The 19937-nt window shown below is 39.3% G+C and overlaps 1 protein-coding gene and 1 long non-coding RNA gene across 4 annotated transcripts in view; both read left to right on the top strand.

Annotated features, from left to right (window-relative positions):
* The window catches only part of LOC132043042 (uncharacterized), a 31860-nt gene extending 12780 nt beyond the window's left edge, over positions 1 to 19080 (top strand). For 2 of the 3 annotated variants that reach the window (XM_059433530.1, XM_059433529.1), the window contains exons 10-14: positions 4685 to 4841; positions 17419 to 17526; positions 17763 to 17828; positions 17913 to 18124; positions 18690 to 19080. In XM_059433530.1, the coding sequence (XP_059289513.1) occupies positions 4685 to 4841; positions 17419 to 17526; positions 17763 to 17828; positions 17913 to 18124; positions 18690 to 18776 (630 nt within the window). In that variant the 3' untranslated portion in view covers positions 18777 to 19080. Of the gene's footprint in view, positions 1 to 4684; positions 4842 to 17418; positions 17527 to 17762; positions 17829 to 17912; positions 18125 to 18220; positions 18363 to 18689 lie in introns of all 3 variants that reach the window. The other variant, XR_009411650.1, reaches the window with a different exon arrangement.
* On the top strand, positions 4848 to 6890 carry LOC132043043 (uncharacterized). Its single transcript, XR_009411651.1, has 2 exons — positions 4848 to 5959; positions 6040 to 6890. It is a non-coding gene; the product is annotated as an uncharacterized LOC132043043 (long non-coding RNA).
* Positions 19081 to 19937: the final 857 nt, after the last annotated feature.

Below are 19937 nucleotides of genomic sequence, written 5' to 3'. Positions count from 1 at the left end.
GCCCAACCACTTGTCTTTCCAAAAGAGTGTTTTATTACCATTCTGAACTTTAATGACAGAGTGTCTCTTTAAGAAAGGCCACCAGGCTCTGATGGACCTCCATAAGGTCACACCATATGGGTTATTTGCCTCCTTGGTGACCCAGCAATCCAGTTCCCCATACTTTATCTTGATAACATTTACCCAAAGAGATTGAGGCTCCTTAGAATACCTCCATAGCCACTTCAATTTTAATGCCTTACTATGATTCTTCAGATTTTTAATACCAAGACCACCCTGTTTTTTTGCTAATAATCAGTTCTGTCCACTTTACTAAGTGGAGATTTCTTTTGTCACTGTTCCCTTGCCAGAAAAAGGATCTTCTAATCCAGTCGTTGAACCACTCCAGAAGGGATAGGGAATAGAGATAACATGCAAGTTGGTAGAGAATCAAGCACTGCATTAATCAAAGTAAGCCTGCCTCCCAGAGACAAATACTGAGATTTCCATCTGGACAACTTCTTTTCACAGTTCTCCAAAATTGCATCTCATATCTCTTTGGATTTTGACTTTGCACCTCGTGGCATCCCAAGATAGACGGTAGGTAACTGACCCACTTCACCTCCCAAAATTGAGACCAACAACTCCAAATTAGGGACAGAGTTAATGGGATAAATATGGCTTTTCCTCCAATTGATATGAAGTCCCGAGATTCCTTCAAAGTAGACCAAAATGAGTCTCAGAAACTTAACCTGCTCCTCTTCTGCATCACAAAAAATTAAAGTGTCATCTGCATATTGAAGGTGAGACACCTCCAAACTCCTGTCGCCTCCTCTGGCTACCTCAAAACCTGAGATCCACCCATTTGATTTGGCTATTTTTATCATGTTATTTAGACCCTCCATGGCAAGAATGAATAGAAAAGGAGACAACGGATCTCCTTGTCTAATCCCTCTATGAGCATCAAAAAAACCTTCAGGAGCACCATTGATAAGAACGGAAAACTTGACAGTGGACAAACAGAACCTGATCCACCTGATCCATTTCTCCCCAAAACCCATTTATTTTAGAATTCTAAGAAGAAACTCCCAATTCACATGATCATATGCTTTCTCAATGTCCAGTTTGCACACAATGCCAGACTTGTTTTGTGAAATTCTTGAATCCACTGCTTCATTAGCAATTAACACAGCATCCATTATCTGTCTCCCTCTGATGAAGGCCATCTGTTGAGAGTCCACTAGTTTATCCATCACCTTTTTTAACCTTTCAGTCAAAACCTTTGATAAAAGCTTGTAGAAACTTCCTATCTGAATTATCGGTCTGAAATCTTTCAGCTCCTCTGCCCCTGCCTTTTTGGGGATCAAGGCAATATAAGTAGCATTGAAGCTTTTCTCAAACATTTCCTGATCATGGAAATTGTGAAAAGCCTCCATTATATCTTGCTTTAAAACATCCCAACACTTGATATAAAACCCCATTGTGTACCCATCAGGACCAGGTGCTTTATCTATAGCGCACTGCTTCAGGCAGCTATATACTTCCTGTTCCTCAAATCTGTTTTGAAGGGAATCCCTCTCTGCTTCTGTAATTGAGGGGTAATTAATCAAGTCTCCAGTAGGCCTCCAGATCTCTGTCTCTGTGTAGAGTTTTTTATAAAAAGAAATGATTTCCTCCTTGACTCTTTCTGGTTCCGCTATGCGATCCCCTTGTACCACCAGATGATCAATATTGTTGTTTCTCTTATGAGCATTGGCAGTGTTATGGAAAAATCTTGTGTTGTCGCCTTCTTTCAACCATAAAGCCCTGGATCTTTGTCTCCATGCAGTCTCTTCATTTTTTAATAGCTCTTCGTACTCCATTAAGTGTAGAGGCCCTCTTGATTGCCTCCTCCTCTGTCAGAGCTCTTCTATCAAGCACAGAGTCCAAATTTGCCAATTGATTAAGCAAGTTGACCCTTTTGATCTTCAAATTCCCCTGTTCATTCATGCTCCATTCCTTAAGTTTACCTTTTAGAGCTTTAAGTTTGCAAGCTAAAATGTAATCAGGTCTCCCAAAGAAAACAAAGGAATTCCACCAAGAGCTGATTCTGTCCACAAAACCTTCAGTATTCAGCCACCAATTCTCAAATTTGAAGTATGCTTTACTATGTTCCCAGGAACCACACAATAGGGCAGTTGGTACATGATCAGAGGTCAGTCTTTGGAGTGTGGTTTGCTTCATGTTACTGAATTGATTATTCCATTCAGCCGAGCACAAAATCCTGTCTATTCTGGATGCTGTATTATGAGTATCTCCGCTGAACCAAGTGAAAGTTCCTCCTTCTAAGTTCAAATCTAGAAGTTCCATGTCATCAATAAAATCTGAGAATTCTACCATAGCTGAGGATCTCCTCAGACAGTTCCTCTTCTCAGAGGCAAACCTGCAAACATTAAAATCACCACATACAGCCCATGGACCCTCCATCAGTCCTCTGACTGCTCCCAGTTCCTCCCAAACGTTCCTCCTTTCTTTCTTGCAGTTTGGAGCATAGACTCCTGATATGTGGCAGTTAAAATTCTGTAACAGTGCCTCAAATTTACGAGTTAAAAGTATATGCACCTATTTGAAGTACTTACCCCTTCCATACTCTGCAATCCCAGAGCATAAGAATCCCTCCTCTGGTACCACTAGCTTCTAAGGATGCATATTTCACCCATCTTCCACCCCAAATTTGTTTAATAAGATCCTGAAAATCCCCCTCTAATTTTGATTCCTGTAAACATATAATATCAGCTTTCCATTGATCTAGAAGGCTATTAATCGACCTTCTTTTCCCCAGATCATTCAATCCCCTAACATTCCATGACACAAGTTTGAGTCTCATGACTCAACCTGTGTTTGTCCTTTCCCCTTGTTTCTGCTCCCACTACTTTTGAATTTGACATCAAAAGTAATTAAATTCTTCAGTTCCTGCCTGCCTTTGGGCCTGGTTTTCTTGATTGCCGAGGTTGGTTCCATTTTCCTTGCTTGTCGGCACGCATCTATCTGCATAAGAAGCTCAGTAGCTTCTTTTTCATGCCTTTTGAAATCAATGCCAAAAATCTTGTTAAATTTGGTGATATGTTGTTGGACCCAAATTGTCGCCTCCCTTGCTTTATCAATAGAAGAGTCATCATGTTCTGTAAGAATGGGTAGGGCCTCATCTATATCCCATAAATCGCAATTAGACCCAGAAACAATAGATGCCACTTGTTGTAGACAACCCACCTCCTCCATGCGGTTTTCCTTGCAATTTCCCCCCTCCATCGTTGTCAATTGTAGAGTTGGTATGTCTTCCCTTTCTAAAACATCTGAGAGAATCAAGTTGTTTGCTTGCAGATTTTCCATTGAATCAGTAGTTGAGAGAGAATTGTGGGAGGAAGTCTTTGTGATAGAGTTTATCTCTATCTCCTCTGTAAATACATCTGATATAATTTCCTGGTGGGGCTGGGCTCCAAAATTATTAATAATAACATTTGCTCTGTCTTTTTCAGGCCCACAACCTGAGCACTTATTGATCCGGCCCAAAGGACTAAATAAAATATCTGTAGGGTTGGTCTGATTTTCACATGCTGCTACAGCCTTTTTTAAGGGCCCCACCTCTGCACATGCATTCCAGTCCACAGCTGTCATCGTACATATCTGTGTAATAACCTCGTACGAGTCTTTTATCCTCTGGGTATTCCCCTGCGTTAAAGAGCAGACCTGGAAGACTTCCTCCTTCTCTGAGACCTGCACTTCTGTCACTTTTCTCGCCGGAATCTTCTCAAAGCTTGGATTTCTCTCAACCCAAATCGGAATGGTGAAGATATACCCGTCCTTTGATATGTTGACTTCATTGGGTATTTTGCTACTCTCGCCATAAACTTCTTAAGACGGTTCTTGAGCTCAGTCTCCTCTTCTGTCTTCTTCCACCCTCCACACTTCTCGCCTATTTCATGAAAAGTGTCTTGTGACCATAGATGTAGTGGTAAGCCCACTGCCCTAATCCATGTCGACTTTTCCTTATGTTGAACTGATGAGCAGCGAACAAAACGATTCCACCATTCCAACCTGACCTTTATGTTTTTCCAAAGCCAGTCACCTTGCAGAATCAATTGTGCCATGTTCCTGTTGGGAAACTCAAAGAGAAAGAGATTCCCCGACATCTCGTAGAAGTTCACCCCAAAGGCTTTCTTCCATATGGATGTTGACCACCTACGAACATCTGAAAGCGTAGGCTGTTCAAGATTCCCAAAAGTCCCTGTTAAGCATCTTCCTAAAAGACCGGCTCTGTCTGTGCCATCCCTTGTGGGTTGGTATTGCCATTTACTTTCCTTAACTACCTTCGCATAGGGATAGTCTTTATCAACGATTCTGGGAGTTGGTTTGGAAGGCTGTTGAACTGAGCATTTAATGAAGCTTTCAATTTTAAAAGCTATGTCTCTCCATCCTGCATTAATGGCTAGCTCAGGGACTATAATTACTGATCTAGCCTCACCCTTATAGTGTTTAATGGACTTTATAGTAGCCTCTTCTGGGTTTTTATTTTTTCAAAGAACAGAAATAAGTTCAATAACTAATAATGGGGAGTTTATCCTCACACCAGTGGCAGTAGTCAGATTTAGAGTTGTAACTGCTGTCATCATTTAGGGAAGCTCCGGTTGTTTGCACTCTAAAGGGCTCAAAATCATTTCTTATGCAGAGTACCGGGAATTTCCAACTGCATTCTGCTGTTTCACTGAACTTTGACCTAAATGCTTGTACAAGCGATCCTTCAAGAACTTATTTGATGGGAAAATCACCGTTTCCATATCTGGATGTGTTTGTAGAGTCTGTTGCTTCAATTGGAACTATACCAGGTGACACCCAAAACTTTCAGCTTCTTCAAAGCAGACAAACATGGATGACTTCTGTTTCTCTTCTCCCTCCATCCTAATCCTTTTTTACTGTTAGCATGTGTGCTTTGTTGAATAAATTGGACTGTGCTTGCATGTGAAACATTTAGTTTCTTTTTATATCTTGTGTTTTACGTTTTGTATATATATAATTATTCGTTGCAATTATATCCATATTTCTTCATAGCAGGAAGTCAAATAAAAGCATTAGTATATTATTCAATTTAAGTGCCCATCCCTTCATGTTAAAGTTTTGCAAGAATATCCCGCAAATTGTGAATGAGCCTCCCTCCCGTATTTTTTCTTACTAGATAGGGAGAGAGCGTACAGGGGGTGTTTCCTAAGACCCCGCCATTGTTTTGTTTGGCTATTGATTTTGACTGTTATCAGAATACTAGTTGCTTTTCTCTTTTTTCTTTGTACTTTGACGGGTCATTTCGTTTGTGGACAAGTTATACAAAGATTATAACGTACGAGGATTATAATATGGTGAAATGTAGCCAGTTGATAATTGTATTTGCTTCGGAAATGTTTGGTTCATTGTATTAACATTTAGATATGATGTGTATCATCTAGAACATGTGTTTGGTTTTAAATTGGAAATGTTGTTTCCGACAAAGTGGCAGTAAATCTCAATGTGCTTAGTCCTCTCATGAAATAACTAGATTTGATGCGATATGAAGGGCTGCTTGGTTATCACACACAAGTTCCATCTGACGAATTCTCCAATTTTAGTTCTCTGAGCAACTATTTAATCCAAACTAGCTCACAAGTTGCTACAACCATTGCTCCATATTCGGCTTCTGCACTAGATCGAGCTACCACACTCTGTTTCTTACTTTCTTCCTGGACACCAAATTACCTCCTATTAATACACAATATCTGGATGTAGAACGTCTTTTAGAAGGCGATCCTGCCCAATCAACGTATGTAGATCCAACATTTTGCTCACGACCTCGATCCTCAAAAAGTAGTCCTTTGCTTGGGCTGACATTTTATATCGCAGAATGCAGACAATTGCATCCCAATGGCTATCACAGGGAGAAACTGATTTACAACATACACAGTAAAAGAAATGGCAGGTCTGTCACTATTCGATAATTCAGCTTACCAACCAACCACCTATATCTTTCGGGATCACTGAGTGGCTCCCCCTTTTCAGGCAGGAGTGTAGCATTCAGATCCATAAGAGTGGTCAATGGGTCTACAATCGATCATTCCTGTCTCCTTAAGAATATCTAAGGCATACTTTTATTGTGAAACATCAATGCCTGATCTAGACTGAGCAACCTCTATACCTAGAAAATACTTCAGTCTGCCGAGGTCTTTAGTCTGGAAATGTTGAAAGGGATGTTGCTTTAAATTTGATATGATCCTAGGAAGCTCATGGACGATTATGAAGGCTAAAACCCGCGTTAGAGCTTTGGATGTGCATTTCCGTGCCACACCCTTGGAAGAGGAAGATAGGGCCTTTGGAGGCCATTGAAGAGCAAGCCACAAGGGTGTGGACGATTGCTTGGAAGAGACATGGAGATTAAGGCCCATTAATTAAAGCCACACAAAGTGGCTAGAAGTGCAAACATGGCTAGAAGTGTAATTTGTGGCTAGGAGTGCAAACTCGAGGCTAGGATTGCAATGCAAGTGAAGAAGGGCCCATGTGAGGTTATTTCCGCAAAGGCCACTTTTGGGTCTTTGTTGTAATAGGGCCTAGTAGTTAATTGCCAAATGTGGCTAGTAGTTAATAATTGTGGCTATGCATGTAAAGGCAAAACTATATAAGCTTTCTTTAGCCTATTTTCATTCCTTAGCTTGAGATTTATGATGAAACTTTTATGAGTGTGTTTTCTCGTTGTATGGAGCTAGTTTAGCTAGGATTAGCTAGTATTAGGATTAGTGGGTGAATTCCCTTAACTCTTACCTTGAATCTCTCTTGGATAATCTAGGATTAGATTTCCCTGTATGAGTTTAAGTCTTTTCTTCCTTGGAATGAATTCATCTTAGATTGTTGATTAATAGGTGTAGGTTTCCTTTCCTATGTTGATTAGTCACAATTGTAGTTGATTAATTCCCTTTTTTCTTCTAAATCTCATCTCCTTTTCTTCTATTCTCATCTCTAAATTTCTGTCTATCTTAATTTCCGCATTTGTTGTTTGATTCGGTGTTTATCCCAAGCCGAATCGTATCATTTAGTAATACCATCCTGATAATTGTCGGTGATAACGATATCGTCAACATAAACCACCATAGCTTGTTGCCATCCTGGATGAGTAAGTGCTTCACCTCTACACTTGGGGATGGAAATTGAGGACAAAGATGATGCAACAGCTTAATAGGGTGATGACAAGCGATGATAACATAAAAAGGTATAATGAGGGTTAGTATTACGAGTGGATCGTATACTTTTTCAAAGTGCAATTGATTGACTAGGAGGAGACAAGTCCGCAGTACGAGCATGGTCCGGCGCAGGACATGAATCATCTAGGCTTGATGCTGGATGTGGACAATGATAGGTCAGGGGTGGTAGCACTGTGGTTGGAGATGTAGAAGTAACTCTAGATTCCTCAAAAGTTGGTATAGGCAAGACCGCAGAGATATCATAATGATTAGAAGAAGGTGTAAAGTAAGGTCGAGACTCAAAAAAATGTGACATCGGAAGATCAAGTGAGTAGAAACGATACCCTTTTTGAACCTGAGCATAACCAAGAAAGACACATTTGAGAGCGCCGGGGGCTAATTTATCTTTTCCAGGGGCTAAGTTATGGACAAAACATGCGCTCCCAAGGACATGAGGGGGAAGAGAGTATAGAGTTGAGTGGGGAAACAATACTGAATAAGGAATTTGATTCTGAATCGAAGATGAGGGTATCAGATTAATTAAATAGCAAGACGTGCGAATTGCATTGCCTCAAAGACGCAACAGAACATGGGATTGAATGAGAAGACTGCGAGCAGTCTCAATAAGATACCTATGCTTTCTCTCTGCTATCCCATTCTCCTGGTGTACGGACAAGTTGTCTGATGAATAATATCTTGGTGAGTCATAAATTGCTGAAACTGGAAGGATACATATTCTAAGGCATTATCACTACGAAATATACGAATGGAAACATCAAATTGATTTTGTATTTCAACATAAAAACTCTTGAATATAGAAAACAACTCAGAACGATCTTTCATTAAGAAAATCTAAGTACATCTTGAATAATCATCAACAAAACTAACAAAATAATGAAATCCTTAGGTTGAACCGACTCTACTAGGACCCCAAATTTCAGAATGAATTAATGAAAAAACAGATTCTGCACGACTCTCAGCAGTACATGGAAAGGTAGTGCGGGTGTGCTTCTCAAGTTGACATGACTCAAAATTTGATGTAGACATTCTATACAAACTAGGCACCATCTTCTGTAGCTTGAATAAACTTGGATGTCCGAAACATCTATGAATTAATTCTGGAGGATCTGTAACTGCACATGCTGTGGAGGAACTAGGAGAGGAAAGGTAGTAGAGGCCTTGTGATTCATGCCCGGTGTTTCTCCCAAATGCACACGCAAGCATACGTGGTCGTACAAGTAATATAGTGATTTTAGAAATCGGATGTCGAACCCATAGAGACTTATGATTAACTATTTGTTTAATTAACCGATCCTAATTATCTATAGAAGCGATGAAATTCGCAAGTCGTGTTTCTAAACTAATTAAAATAAACAGAAAACTAATAGTGAACTTCAACCTAGAAAGAGCAGATTTTTATGTATTCAATGCGATGAATGTTCCAGGGTTGCTGTGGGTTCACCAATCCTATTGAGGTCTTGAACTATTTCTCTTCAATTTAAATTATTGACGATTGCTAATTAACCAGATTATTAACTCTCGTAGCATTTTCCCGAACTACTACTCGCCTATTCAAAACAGTTCGCCGCCTATATTTTTATGGAATTGACCTGTTAAGAACACAATTCGTTTACGGTATTTAATTGAACGCGTCGCCTAGATATAATCCTATCCTAGCCACAAATCCTAGTCATAGTCTAGTGAAAATCAGATCACGCTCTCTTTACTTCTCTAATCTAACAACAACTTTTCCAAGCTTGTCTATTAGATAGTCGATAGAACTTAACTGTTGGCCAAACAATCAAGCAATGATGCTCCGAATTAAAGAACCAATCAAAATCAACAACTCGTATTAAGATAAGAAATAATCATCAAACGTCAATATTCATGGTTTACCACAACCCTAGAACGAGAAGTTTAGCTCCATATAGACATGGAGGAAATATAATAAATCATCCAAAAGAAAATATAAAATGAGTAGTAAGGAGAAGAAAAGGTAAAACAAGTAATCTCCGGCCTCCACGACGGCTCCTAGCTCTCTCTAGGTCCAAAGTTCTCCACCCTCTCAAAAACGACTTTATAATGTTATTATACCGTGTACAAATGGGCCCGGACCATAAACAGAAAAATTGGCTGAAAAATAAGCTTGGCGCCGGGCGGTGGCGCAGGGCGGTGGTGCAGGGCGCTAGGCCAAAATTCCAGAAGCTCAAATTCTCGGCCCTCCAACTCTGAACTTGTTTCCGAATGAATTTCTTGGACTTCTACTCAGACTTCAAAGTCGCAAAGTATCTATTTTAGCTCCAAATGCATTTATTGGCTCGGGAACACGTCACTTAGACTCTTTTTGATTCTTCTTCTCCGAAACGGAGCACTTTCAACTTACAGTACCTAGATTCCACAATAACAAACAGATTAGTTCCATAGCGCAAAATCAATATTGGTTAGGTGGTATCATTAAGGATTCGACCTCCTTCAGCCTTCAGGCTGGGTTAAGATTAACACTGATGGTAGTCACAATAATGAAGATAGCATTGGGGCAGGTGGTATCATTAGGGATGAGTCCGGGCAGATCATTATGGCTTTTGCTAAGTTTCTTGGCAAAGGTAGTAGCAAACAAGCAGAAGCAAAAGCGGCTAAGTTAGGTGTACCATGGTACATTTTCTACGGCTTTCAGAATATTATATTGGAATGCGACTCGCTTATCATCACAAATATGCTGAATAAAAAGTCTAACACTGCCTGGCAATTGGTTGACACCATCAATGATGCCATCCATCTTCTTTCCCACGCCAACCATTTTATTCAACATTGCTATAGAGAAGCTGATCAAGTTGCGGATGTGTTAGCTAAATGGAGTATTGAGGAACAAACTGAAAATTTCTATGAAGTTAAAGATCTCCTTAAACATGCGTCTGGAACTTACATTCTTGACAAGGCAAGCTTGGCTGCTATAGGCACAAACAGAAGAAACATATATATGTATAGTTGATTCTGATTTTTGAAAGCTCATTTTTTGCTTAGAGAGTATACCTCTCACTGTACATTCCTTTTACTTAGCTATTAGGACAATTGTATAGCTTAATGTAGTGGATAGTTATATCCACTGCTATTTTACCTCTTTTGGTTGTGAAATAAAGGAAGGCGCCACCTAACGGCGTAAATTAAATATAAAAAATATATTAGTTAGGTGTATTTAATGCATTTAGCTCTAAAACAAGATATAAATATGGGTAAAGTATGGCGGAAAGACGTATAAGTACACCTAACATCACCCTGTGCCGATCGTCTGTCCCATACTATGGTCCTGCATAACAAAAGAATCATCAAGAAATATTATGGCATAATTTACAGCACGAGTCAAACGACTGACAGATGCAAGATTAAAAGAATAACCAGAGACAAAATAAAATTTAGAGTAATAGAGGATAAGGGATTCGCCAACTCCTTTTGCTTTTGTTTGGATTTGTCATGACCCAAATTACAAATGTCGTGATGGGACCTACCCCACTCGGTAGGCGAACCAACAACATCCGATCAAACCAACTCATTAAGTTAATTAAGCGGAAAGTAAAGTGATAACACGAAATATCTAAAGTCAAGTCTTTTACTTTTAAAGTGCGAAAATAACAAAATACCACTGAAGACTGGTGTCATGTGTACAAGAGCCATCTAAGAATACTAGTACAAGTCTGAAGTAGTCAAATACACTGTCTGGAAAAATAAGGAAAGACAGAAATGCATAAATGATAGGAGAATGACGCTGCGGATTAGCCAGGCAGCTCATCCAACCATTTTCTCCGACCTTCTCTCTCCTCAAATTTCATCCAGACCCTCCGCCAACCTCCCTCGATCTCTGTCTTCCGCAAAGTACACCTTTCCTGAACTCTACCACTTCTGAAAACATATTACCTACACTCCGAAACAACCCAGAAATTCCGACCACCACCCAGAAAATTCTGACCCAGAAAATTCCGACCACCTTCTATCTTCTCCGGTGACCCTGTTTTCCAGAGAGTCTCCGGCAACATCCTCCTAAGGGCCTACTAGCCTTTGGGATCTCCTTTTCTGGTGAACTTCTTTCACCTGAACAGTCCCTTTCCTTTCCTTTTTCTTCCTTTCTTCCTCTTCTCTGATTTTCATGGAGAACAGAATTTATTTCAGACTAGGGGGGGAAGTCATATGACCTTACTAAGACCAAATCTTCTTCTAAAATTTGGTATGACTGAGTGGAGAGTGCTAGACTCTACATGAGAAGGATGAAGCAGAGTAGAGGGGCGCTTGTGTGGCTGTGCAGAAGGCTTAAAGAAGCATCTGATATTAAAGGCAAAACCTTTAAATCCTGTAATTGCGGAGACCTGTCTACCTCTATTTATTGCTCCTTAAAATTCAATAAATATGGTTGATTTGTGTCGGTTATTACAGTTAATGGTGATGCGAGATCTGTGATCACCCTTCCGGTTATTCATAAAAGGAAGACAAATTATGGATGCAACACTCATAGCTAGTGAATGTGTGGACTCCAGGCTCAGAGGTGAACATCCAGGGATCATGTGCAAGCTAGATATAGAGAAAGCTTATGACCGTGTCAATTGGGATTTCCTTCTCAATATTCTCAAACAAATGGGTTTTGGTGAGAGGTGGTTGAAGTGGATTGGTTTTTGCATTAAAACTGTCAGGTTCTCAATTCTGGTTAATGGAGAACCTGCTGGTTTTTTCCCTCAGAAAGAGGACTCAAACAGGGAGATCCTCTTTCTCCTTTTCTCTTCATATTAGCTATGGAAGGCTTTAACAGTATGATGAGGGTGGCTATTCAGAATAGTTGGTTAAGAGGTTTCAGGATAGGCAATCAAGCAGGTGAGGAGATACAGATTTGTCACTTGCTTTATGCAGATGACTGTGTTATTTTCTGTGAAGCTATGGCAGAACAACTTAGCTTTATCAGAATGGTTTTGGTGATCTTTGAGGCTGTTTCTGGTTTAGCTGTTAACTGGAGGAAGAGCAGCATTTTCCCTGTTAAAGAAGTCCCACAAATACAAAGTCTGGCCAACATTCTGGGATGTAAAATTGAGAGTTTTCCAACTTATCTGGGCATGCCTCTTGGCAACAAACATAAGAAGCTGGAAATTTGGGATGAGAAACTTGCTAACTGGAAAGCACAGTATCTATCTCTTGGAGGAAGGGTCACTCTAATTAACTCAGTTTTTGATTCATTGCCAACTTAATGTCATGTCTTTATTCCCCATTCCTTCTAAGGTGGAAGAAAGAATGGATAAATTGAGGAGAGATTTTCTATGGTTGGGCAACAAAGAGAACAAAGGTATGCATTTGGTGAAATGGGAAACTACCCAGCTAAGAAGACATTCTGGTGGACTTGGCATTAGAAATTTGGGGTTACAGAATGAATGCTTGTTGACAAAGTGGCTTTGGAGGTTTGTTTATGAGGATCATGCACTTTGGAAGGAAGTAATTATCAACAAATATGGGCAGAGTGTTCATTGGTGTTCTAAGATAGTGTCTAGCACCTAGGTGTCTCAGTATGGAGGACAATGAGAAACCTTTGGACTAAACTGGCCAGAAGTGTTCTCTACAGGGTGGGGAATGGTACCAAGATCCTTTTTTGGAAAGAGAACTGGATTGGACTTGAGCCTTTGATGAACTCATTTCCAGATTTGTTCTCTTTTTGCAGCAATTCAGAAGCATCAGTAGCTGACACTTGGTCCCCTCAATGTTGGAATCTTACATTCAGAAGAAACTTGAATGACTGGGAAGTGGGTAGAGTTGCTGAGTTACTACAAGTGCTGAGTGGATTTAAAGGCATTTCTACAGAACCAGACACAATAAGATGGAAGTATGATAGCGATGGAACAACCAGGGGGTATATCAGGTCCATGGAAACAGATTTGAAAGTATAAAGTCGCAGCTAAGGTTAAGTGTTTCACTTGGTTGGTGGCTAGAAGAGCATGTCTGACTCATGAAAAATTAAAAAGAAGAGGATTCCAGATTGCTTCTAGATGTTTCCTTTGCAAGGAGACTAAGGAAACCAACAACCACCTGTTTCTCCATTGCAAAGTTACAACACAGCTATTGTCACTATTCCTTTACATATCTCAAACTAAGTGGATAATCCCAGAACACACTGCAGACCTACACAGTTGCAAGATAAGGAGAGGAGGAAGCAAAAGCCAAAAGAAATGGTTGAAGATAGTACCACCTTGCATATGGTGGTCAATTTGGAGAGAAAGAGACAACAAATGTTTTGAGGATACTTGTAGTTCAATCCAGAAAATCACAGAGAATTGTATCAATATTTTTTACTTTTGGTGTAAAGAGGAAGGTTTAGAAGAAGCTGAACAGTTGTTAGATTTTTTAGGTTCTCTATAGTTATTTTAGTTTTCTCTTGTTATTTTGGGCCGACATTTTTGGAGGTCTCTAGCATGTCCTTAATGTTGAGGAATACAACATTACCGCCGTTCTCAAAAAAACAAATCTCCTGAATGTCAGCCTCGAACTCAAACAACCCCGCGTGCCCTACTCGTACTAGGGTCTGAGTCTGCTCCAAAAATAGTGCAGCAAGTGTAGTATGAGTATGGGAAACACGTTTACTTAGTAAATCTCATAAACCAACAACGCTGAAGTAGTGATGCGTTTTATTAGGAAAAGTCTTATTTTAACGTTAGCAGGTTTACCTTAACTTAGAACCGTTCAATTGACAGAGTAGAGAGTAAGTCCAGAACCAAGTAGAACTAGATAATCAGTTAATCATTAATCAGATAATAAGATGAGGAAAATACAATGCAATATGCAACCTGTATACACACGTACTTTCGCGGGGTGTCCGGGAGTAGTGACCCATGGGGGACTCGCGAGATATACTGACCAGAACTATTTCCCCTCGGACATACACAATCAGGCGGGACCATTTCCACTCGGTGTACACAATCTGCCGGAACCTTTTCCCCTCGGCATGGTAACATCACTCTAACCTGAATCTAATCCATGAAGATCACATCGAGCCATAACCTCGTGAACCATTTCCATGAATGAATATGGATGATGACATAAAGTATGAATATCAAGCGCAAATCAATTATAACCATATACCATTCAGAATTAAACAAAACCGCTCGATTATCACAAGTATACAAGATTTAATAGAGTGATGTATGTGCATATACAGTCAAATCAAGACAATTATTTATCAACTAATGCCCACATGCTTTGACATTCTTGGTTTACAATCATCACTAACGTATCTCAACACATTACCGATAACATGGCCCAAAACCCGTAACAGTATCCGTCACACCACGGATACGAGACCCCCTCTTTCGCCCTTAACCCTTATTATTATTTAGTTATCAGAAACATCCCCAAACAGAGTCTAGAAAAGTGTTAACTTACCTAGAAGCCGAGCAAACAAATCATGAAATCGCCTTCCCATTTTTGGAGTGCCTCGGAACGCTCCCAATCTATCAAATGTGCAATGTACATGAGTATACAAATCCGTAGACACCTATTTTGATATTGTAATAATTCGGTCCCAAAAGTCAAACATGAGCTCAAAGGTCAAAACTGAAAATTTAATGTAAAATCAATTTACCCATTACCCATAGGTCCTAAATTCAGAAAATTAGCCAATTCTAACCATGAATCGACACTCAAATCCCAAAAATATCATTTCTTAACTTGAGGACTCAAACCCCCTAATTTCCCACCAAATCCATGGATTAAAACGCTAAATAATGGAAGTAATAAAAAGGAATCATCAAAAGAGGGATTAGATTCTTACTCGCGAGCCAAATCGCGAAGTTTGCCTTTGAAATCACCTCAAACCGGGCTCTAGAACTCAAAATATAAAATTCTGAAATGTTTCTCGAATTTGGGAATAAAAACACTGCCCGAGGCCCCCTTCACTATTGCGAAGGCCAAACCCGACCCGACTCAGGCCCCCTTCTACGCGATCGCGATGCCCCCACACATATCTCTCCGTGATCGCGACATCCCCCACGTGATCGTAAAGAGAAAATTTTACATGCAGCAGCCAAAAGTCAACTATAGTTCAATCTCCATTATAGCACCTGAAACTCATCCGGAACCTCCCGGACACAAACCAAATATACAAATTGCTCACAAATCATGCTACGAACCTGCTGGAACGCTCAAAACACCGATCTGGAGTCGTCTTGACCTGATGTTGATCCTGGTCAACTCAATTCCTTAACTGTATTCTCAATCAAGTACCCAAAACTCTCCCGAGCCCTTCGGGCTTCGTCCAGACCACCCAACGAAGTCATAATTCACGTTCTGGACCTAATGAAACTGTCAAACCTCAGGTGTTGACTTTGGTCAAACCTCTTCCTTATTTTAGCTTAAGAACTTTAAATTTTAGATTTTCTTCTATGATACTCATCTGATTGCCTCAGGAATCGCACCACCCATCGCCGCAAGTCAAAAGCACCATTTTAAAACTACAGGGAGGGTCATTTAGAGAATAGTTCATCAACTGTAGGGATCATGAGACTGTCCAAAATCTGATCACGCACCGAATTAAGGTCATTAGGAAATTCAGCAAGTGTGAGGACTAGAAACATCGTCTATCGTTGCTCTTGTTTTTCAACCATCGCAGTGACTGACATCGACCTCTCAAATTCCTCCATGACTGCCTGTACCTATCTCGTGTAAGTAGATATCCAATTCCCGTTTTATTTAGGTTTTCATCCGAGATATCATATCAGAAAAACAAGATATGTCATTAGTATATAAAACGCGAGCCTTTTCCCAAACTGGATGACATGTCTGGAATGGACCAAACAATAGATCGCCACAGGAGACTCAATTGAGCATCAACCTTCTCCCATTGTGCTTTGGTCTTTTCATCAATCTCACTAGCCTTTTCCGTTCTTGAACACCTTGACCCTTGCCCCACGATTCAACCAAGGAAGCCCAAGGTAAATAGTTTGGACTTCCCATTGACAATATGGATGTAATCATAGGGCATGAATTTCTGATTCCCCTATTTTTGGAATTAAAGACATGAAATCCGAGAGACATGGCTGGATAGAAGAAAGTTCTATCCAAGTGTTAGCAAAAAATCTAACCAGAGGGTATGTATAAGAAAATACAATCAGATTTTCTTGATAAACCTCCTTGGAAACTAATCTAGTACACTGCAGACTCCAAGCAAACCCCTGAGGGTAAGAAGAAATTAGAGAAGTTTTTCGGAAAAATAAAGAAACTACTGAAATCAAACTGCTTGTCGGAAAACAGTGTTCTGATGGCCGGAATGAGAAGATATGCGGATGGTACCCTCGGACTTAGCTGGAGAACCTCACAGGAATTTTTTTTTTTGGTTGAAAGTTGGCTGGAATACCTCGCACGCGCCGGTGCCTGAACTCACGCTCTCGCCAAAACCCTAGTTTTTACCGGCGCGTGAAGCATTTGCTACCGAAAAACTGGACTGGGGCTTGATCGCGGGGTCTTGCCAAATCTGATGGTTTTGTTGGTTTTGACGCAACACTTATGGAAAGAGGGATGATGCAAGACAACTGGTACAAACGGTCATGTTCTACGTAGATCGTCGGATACACCGATCCATGCTGAAATCAGGATGATTGAAGGTGTTAAAAGGGAGGATGATTAAAGGTATTAAAAGGGGAGACAAGATAGCTCCAAAATAACATAGAAGTTACGAAAGACCTACAACAAAAGAAAGCTGACTCGAAGAACCTACAATCTCTTAAAATCCATACAAATTTTTAGCGAAAAGTTGAACACAATGGAAGGAAAAGATTCAAATAGCCAATAGCAACTAACCGGGATTAAAGCTTAGTCATGCTGGTAAGCTTACATTAAGTCCAACTTCTGCTGAGAGTTCTTTTTTTTTTTTTTTTTTTTTTTTTCTTGTTACATATTTGTATGCCATTAGAAAATATGGAGAATCTTTGGCGAGATCAGGAGCAATATGGAGAATGAGGATTCATATAGCCGACACCAACTAGCTTTGGTTCGAAGGCTAGTAGTTGTTGCTGTGAACTACCTGTCTGCCTTACTGGGCAATGACTTTGTCGTTTTGATGCCTGGGTGTCAATACTAGTGTTGTAGTTCTGGAGTTGTATTTGTCAATGCTTAAAAGCTGTAGTAGTCCAATTGTGTTTGAGTGCGAAACCAAGGATTACTGCTTACTTTCTCTCTATTACTTTCTTTGCAGGAAAAATCCGAAGTTGGTACTGGTTCTCGGAGTATGCATTGATGGTCTACAACATGTCTAGAAATAGATACTGTGAAAGAATTGGCAGACAACATAAAAGCAATAACGGTAATGCATCACAAAATTTACTTTGTGAGGAAAAAACTTTGGTAGTAGTCACATCTGTTTTAGCTGTCGTTCTCCACTCTTTTATTTCTCATCCAAGGGCATCTTACAGGACGTGTTTCCATCTTCACTATTTATCTTTTACAGATTAATTTAGATATTTGTGCATTGATATGCTTTTTATTTTATTTTAGTGTTCCACCTTTTGTTTTTGTTTTGCTTTTTGCATATGGTATCAGTTATATACGTAGTTGATCTGCAAAGGGCTGTTTATTATCAGAAGTGTCACGATCCTGATTGCAGAGGTAAATGATAGTCTTGTTTCATTCATCAGTTGAACCGCTTGGCTAAAAAAAATGATGACGTGTAGCCTTTATTGATTTTAAAAGGCTATCGATCTCCCTTGCGACCTGTCCCTGATAATGTTATACCTCATTCATCCATTCCCTTCAATCTGCCTGGACATAATTTGGACGAGGACCAGCCAACTGTAACCGGTGACAAAAGCATTTTCAGCAGCTGCAAGAAAGAATGGTGGCTTGAAGCCATAAGAGTTGCAGACAACATTGAGAACGTACAAAAAGCATTGGATCTTACTGAGGTTTTTTATCTTCACCTTCCAACTTGTTGAGTCTTTTTTAAAAAAAAAAATGTACTTAGATAAAGTATTCTTTTTTTTCTTTTCTTGGAACAATAGCTATCCCACACAGGTGAAATTTCATCATGGTTAGGATGTCTCATGTATCTCAGATCTCGGGGAAAATTGATATGATAGGATTTAAATAGCAGAACCTAAACTTTAGCTGATACTGAAGCTCAGTAGCTGAACACTGCAAAGGGTGAGGGATTTTCTCCCGTTCTGTTTAAGTTCCCTTGTTTTTGTGTTTTGTTTGTGTAAATAGCCAATAGTGCAGTTTAGTCGCCTGCGGATCGTTAGTTGTTTGCTTGTGTTAGAACGGAACTAAGATTTTTGCAAGTTAAGTTGCTAGTGGTCAATAAGGATGCAACTGTTGAGTTGATTGGCTGGTTAAAAAATGGTTCACTAGTGGGAATAAAACTGATGTACATTGTTACCGAACCAAGAATTATCTCTCCTTGCGTCTTTTCCTCTGACTACCTTGTTTGTTATTGTTAAGACTACCTTGTTTGTTATTGTTACTGGGCAGGACGGAACATGTGAAGAAGATGAGTGGTGGATGGCTGTTGAAAGGACTGCATACCAGACAGAGCTATCCTACTCTGGAAAAGCTTAGCCATTTCAGCTCTTTCAAATTGTTCGATCCTTACTTGTAAGCATGGAGGTTTCGAGGTCCAGCTAGTTGGCGTTAGTGGTTCCCCAACCACATCACAAATTGTGTTCCTGTTAATTGATGATTTCTCAATTTTGTCTACTTATCCTGCTAAAAGCAGTGCATGCTGGAAAGCTACATATGTTGCTACATTCCAACATTGTATTGCTCAACGAGGTTTGAATATTAGGACTTTTTTTAATCAATAAAGCTTTTCAAGTTACAGCCTGAAACAAAAATCAAGAAATATCACGACCTCCTTTATTAATTTGATTGATGTGCCTGACCTGTTTGACCAAGTTTCTAAAAACTGTTTATTTTGGAAAATATTTTTGTCAAAATAGCTTTTCATAAAAGTACTTTGGGAGAGAAGTTGTTTGTGTTTGGCTAGTTTATTTGAGAAGTACTTTTTAAACAAATTGTGTTCGGCCAATCTTTGCTTTTGAATGTCAAATTACTAAAACAAAACAATATTAAGGTTTAATTTGCAATTAATATTATTTAAATACAGATAGAATTTAAATATTTTTTTTGTGAGACTTTATTTAAGTTTTTTCTTTAGTAAAAGCAGCGGGGTCCTTGATGAACAATCAAAGTTTGGTTACATGAATACTTGATATTCGTAAAGCCAAGATTTGATTTATCATCTTCATTTTTTCAAGAATTTCATTGTCATTTCAATAAATCTCTCCATAAAGTAAACTATGTAATACTTCTTGAGTTTTAAAACTAGAATTAGCTTGGAATCATAAACCAAACACCCCACGCTGTGAATATTACAAGTATCTTTCTATAATGCATACATAAATGGAAACCCAAAAACATAATCAAACACAATTGAGATATATGACTCGATACTTTTAAACTTCAATTTATTGAAATGTGCTTTTGGTCCCTTTTTGTAGGAAATATGCTATATCTATATTATTTTTATAAGTATATTACCTTTAATAATGGAGTAACAGTACTGACGTAACATAATACATATGCAAATAAATAGTGGAACGATTAATAATATTTAAAATTAGTGAATATTCACAAGAAAACAGATCAAATATACATATTCTTATTAATTAAAGGTTAAATGTGCTTAGTTAAATATCACAAGGACTAAAGTTAAAATTT

The sequence above is a fragment of the Lycium ferocissimum genome, unplaced genomic scaffold, assembly GCF_029784015.1.
Source record: "Lycium ferocissimum isolate CSIRO_LF1 unplaced genomic scaffold, AGI_CSIRO_Lferr_CH_V1 ctg2039, whole genome shotgun sequence".
In the NCBI taxonomy this organism is placed as follows: Eukaryota; Viridiplantae; Streptophyta; class Magnoliopsida; order Solanales; family Solanaceae; genus Lycium; species Lycium ferocissimum.
This window is presented reverse-complemented; position numbering and strand designations above follow the sequence as displayed.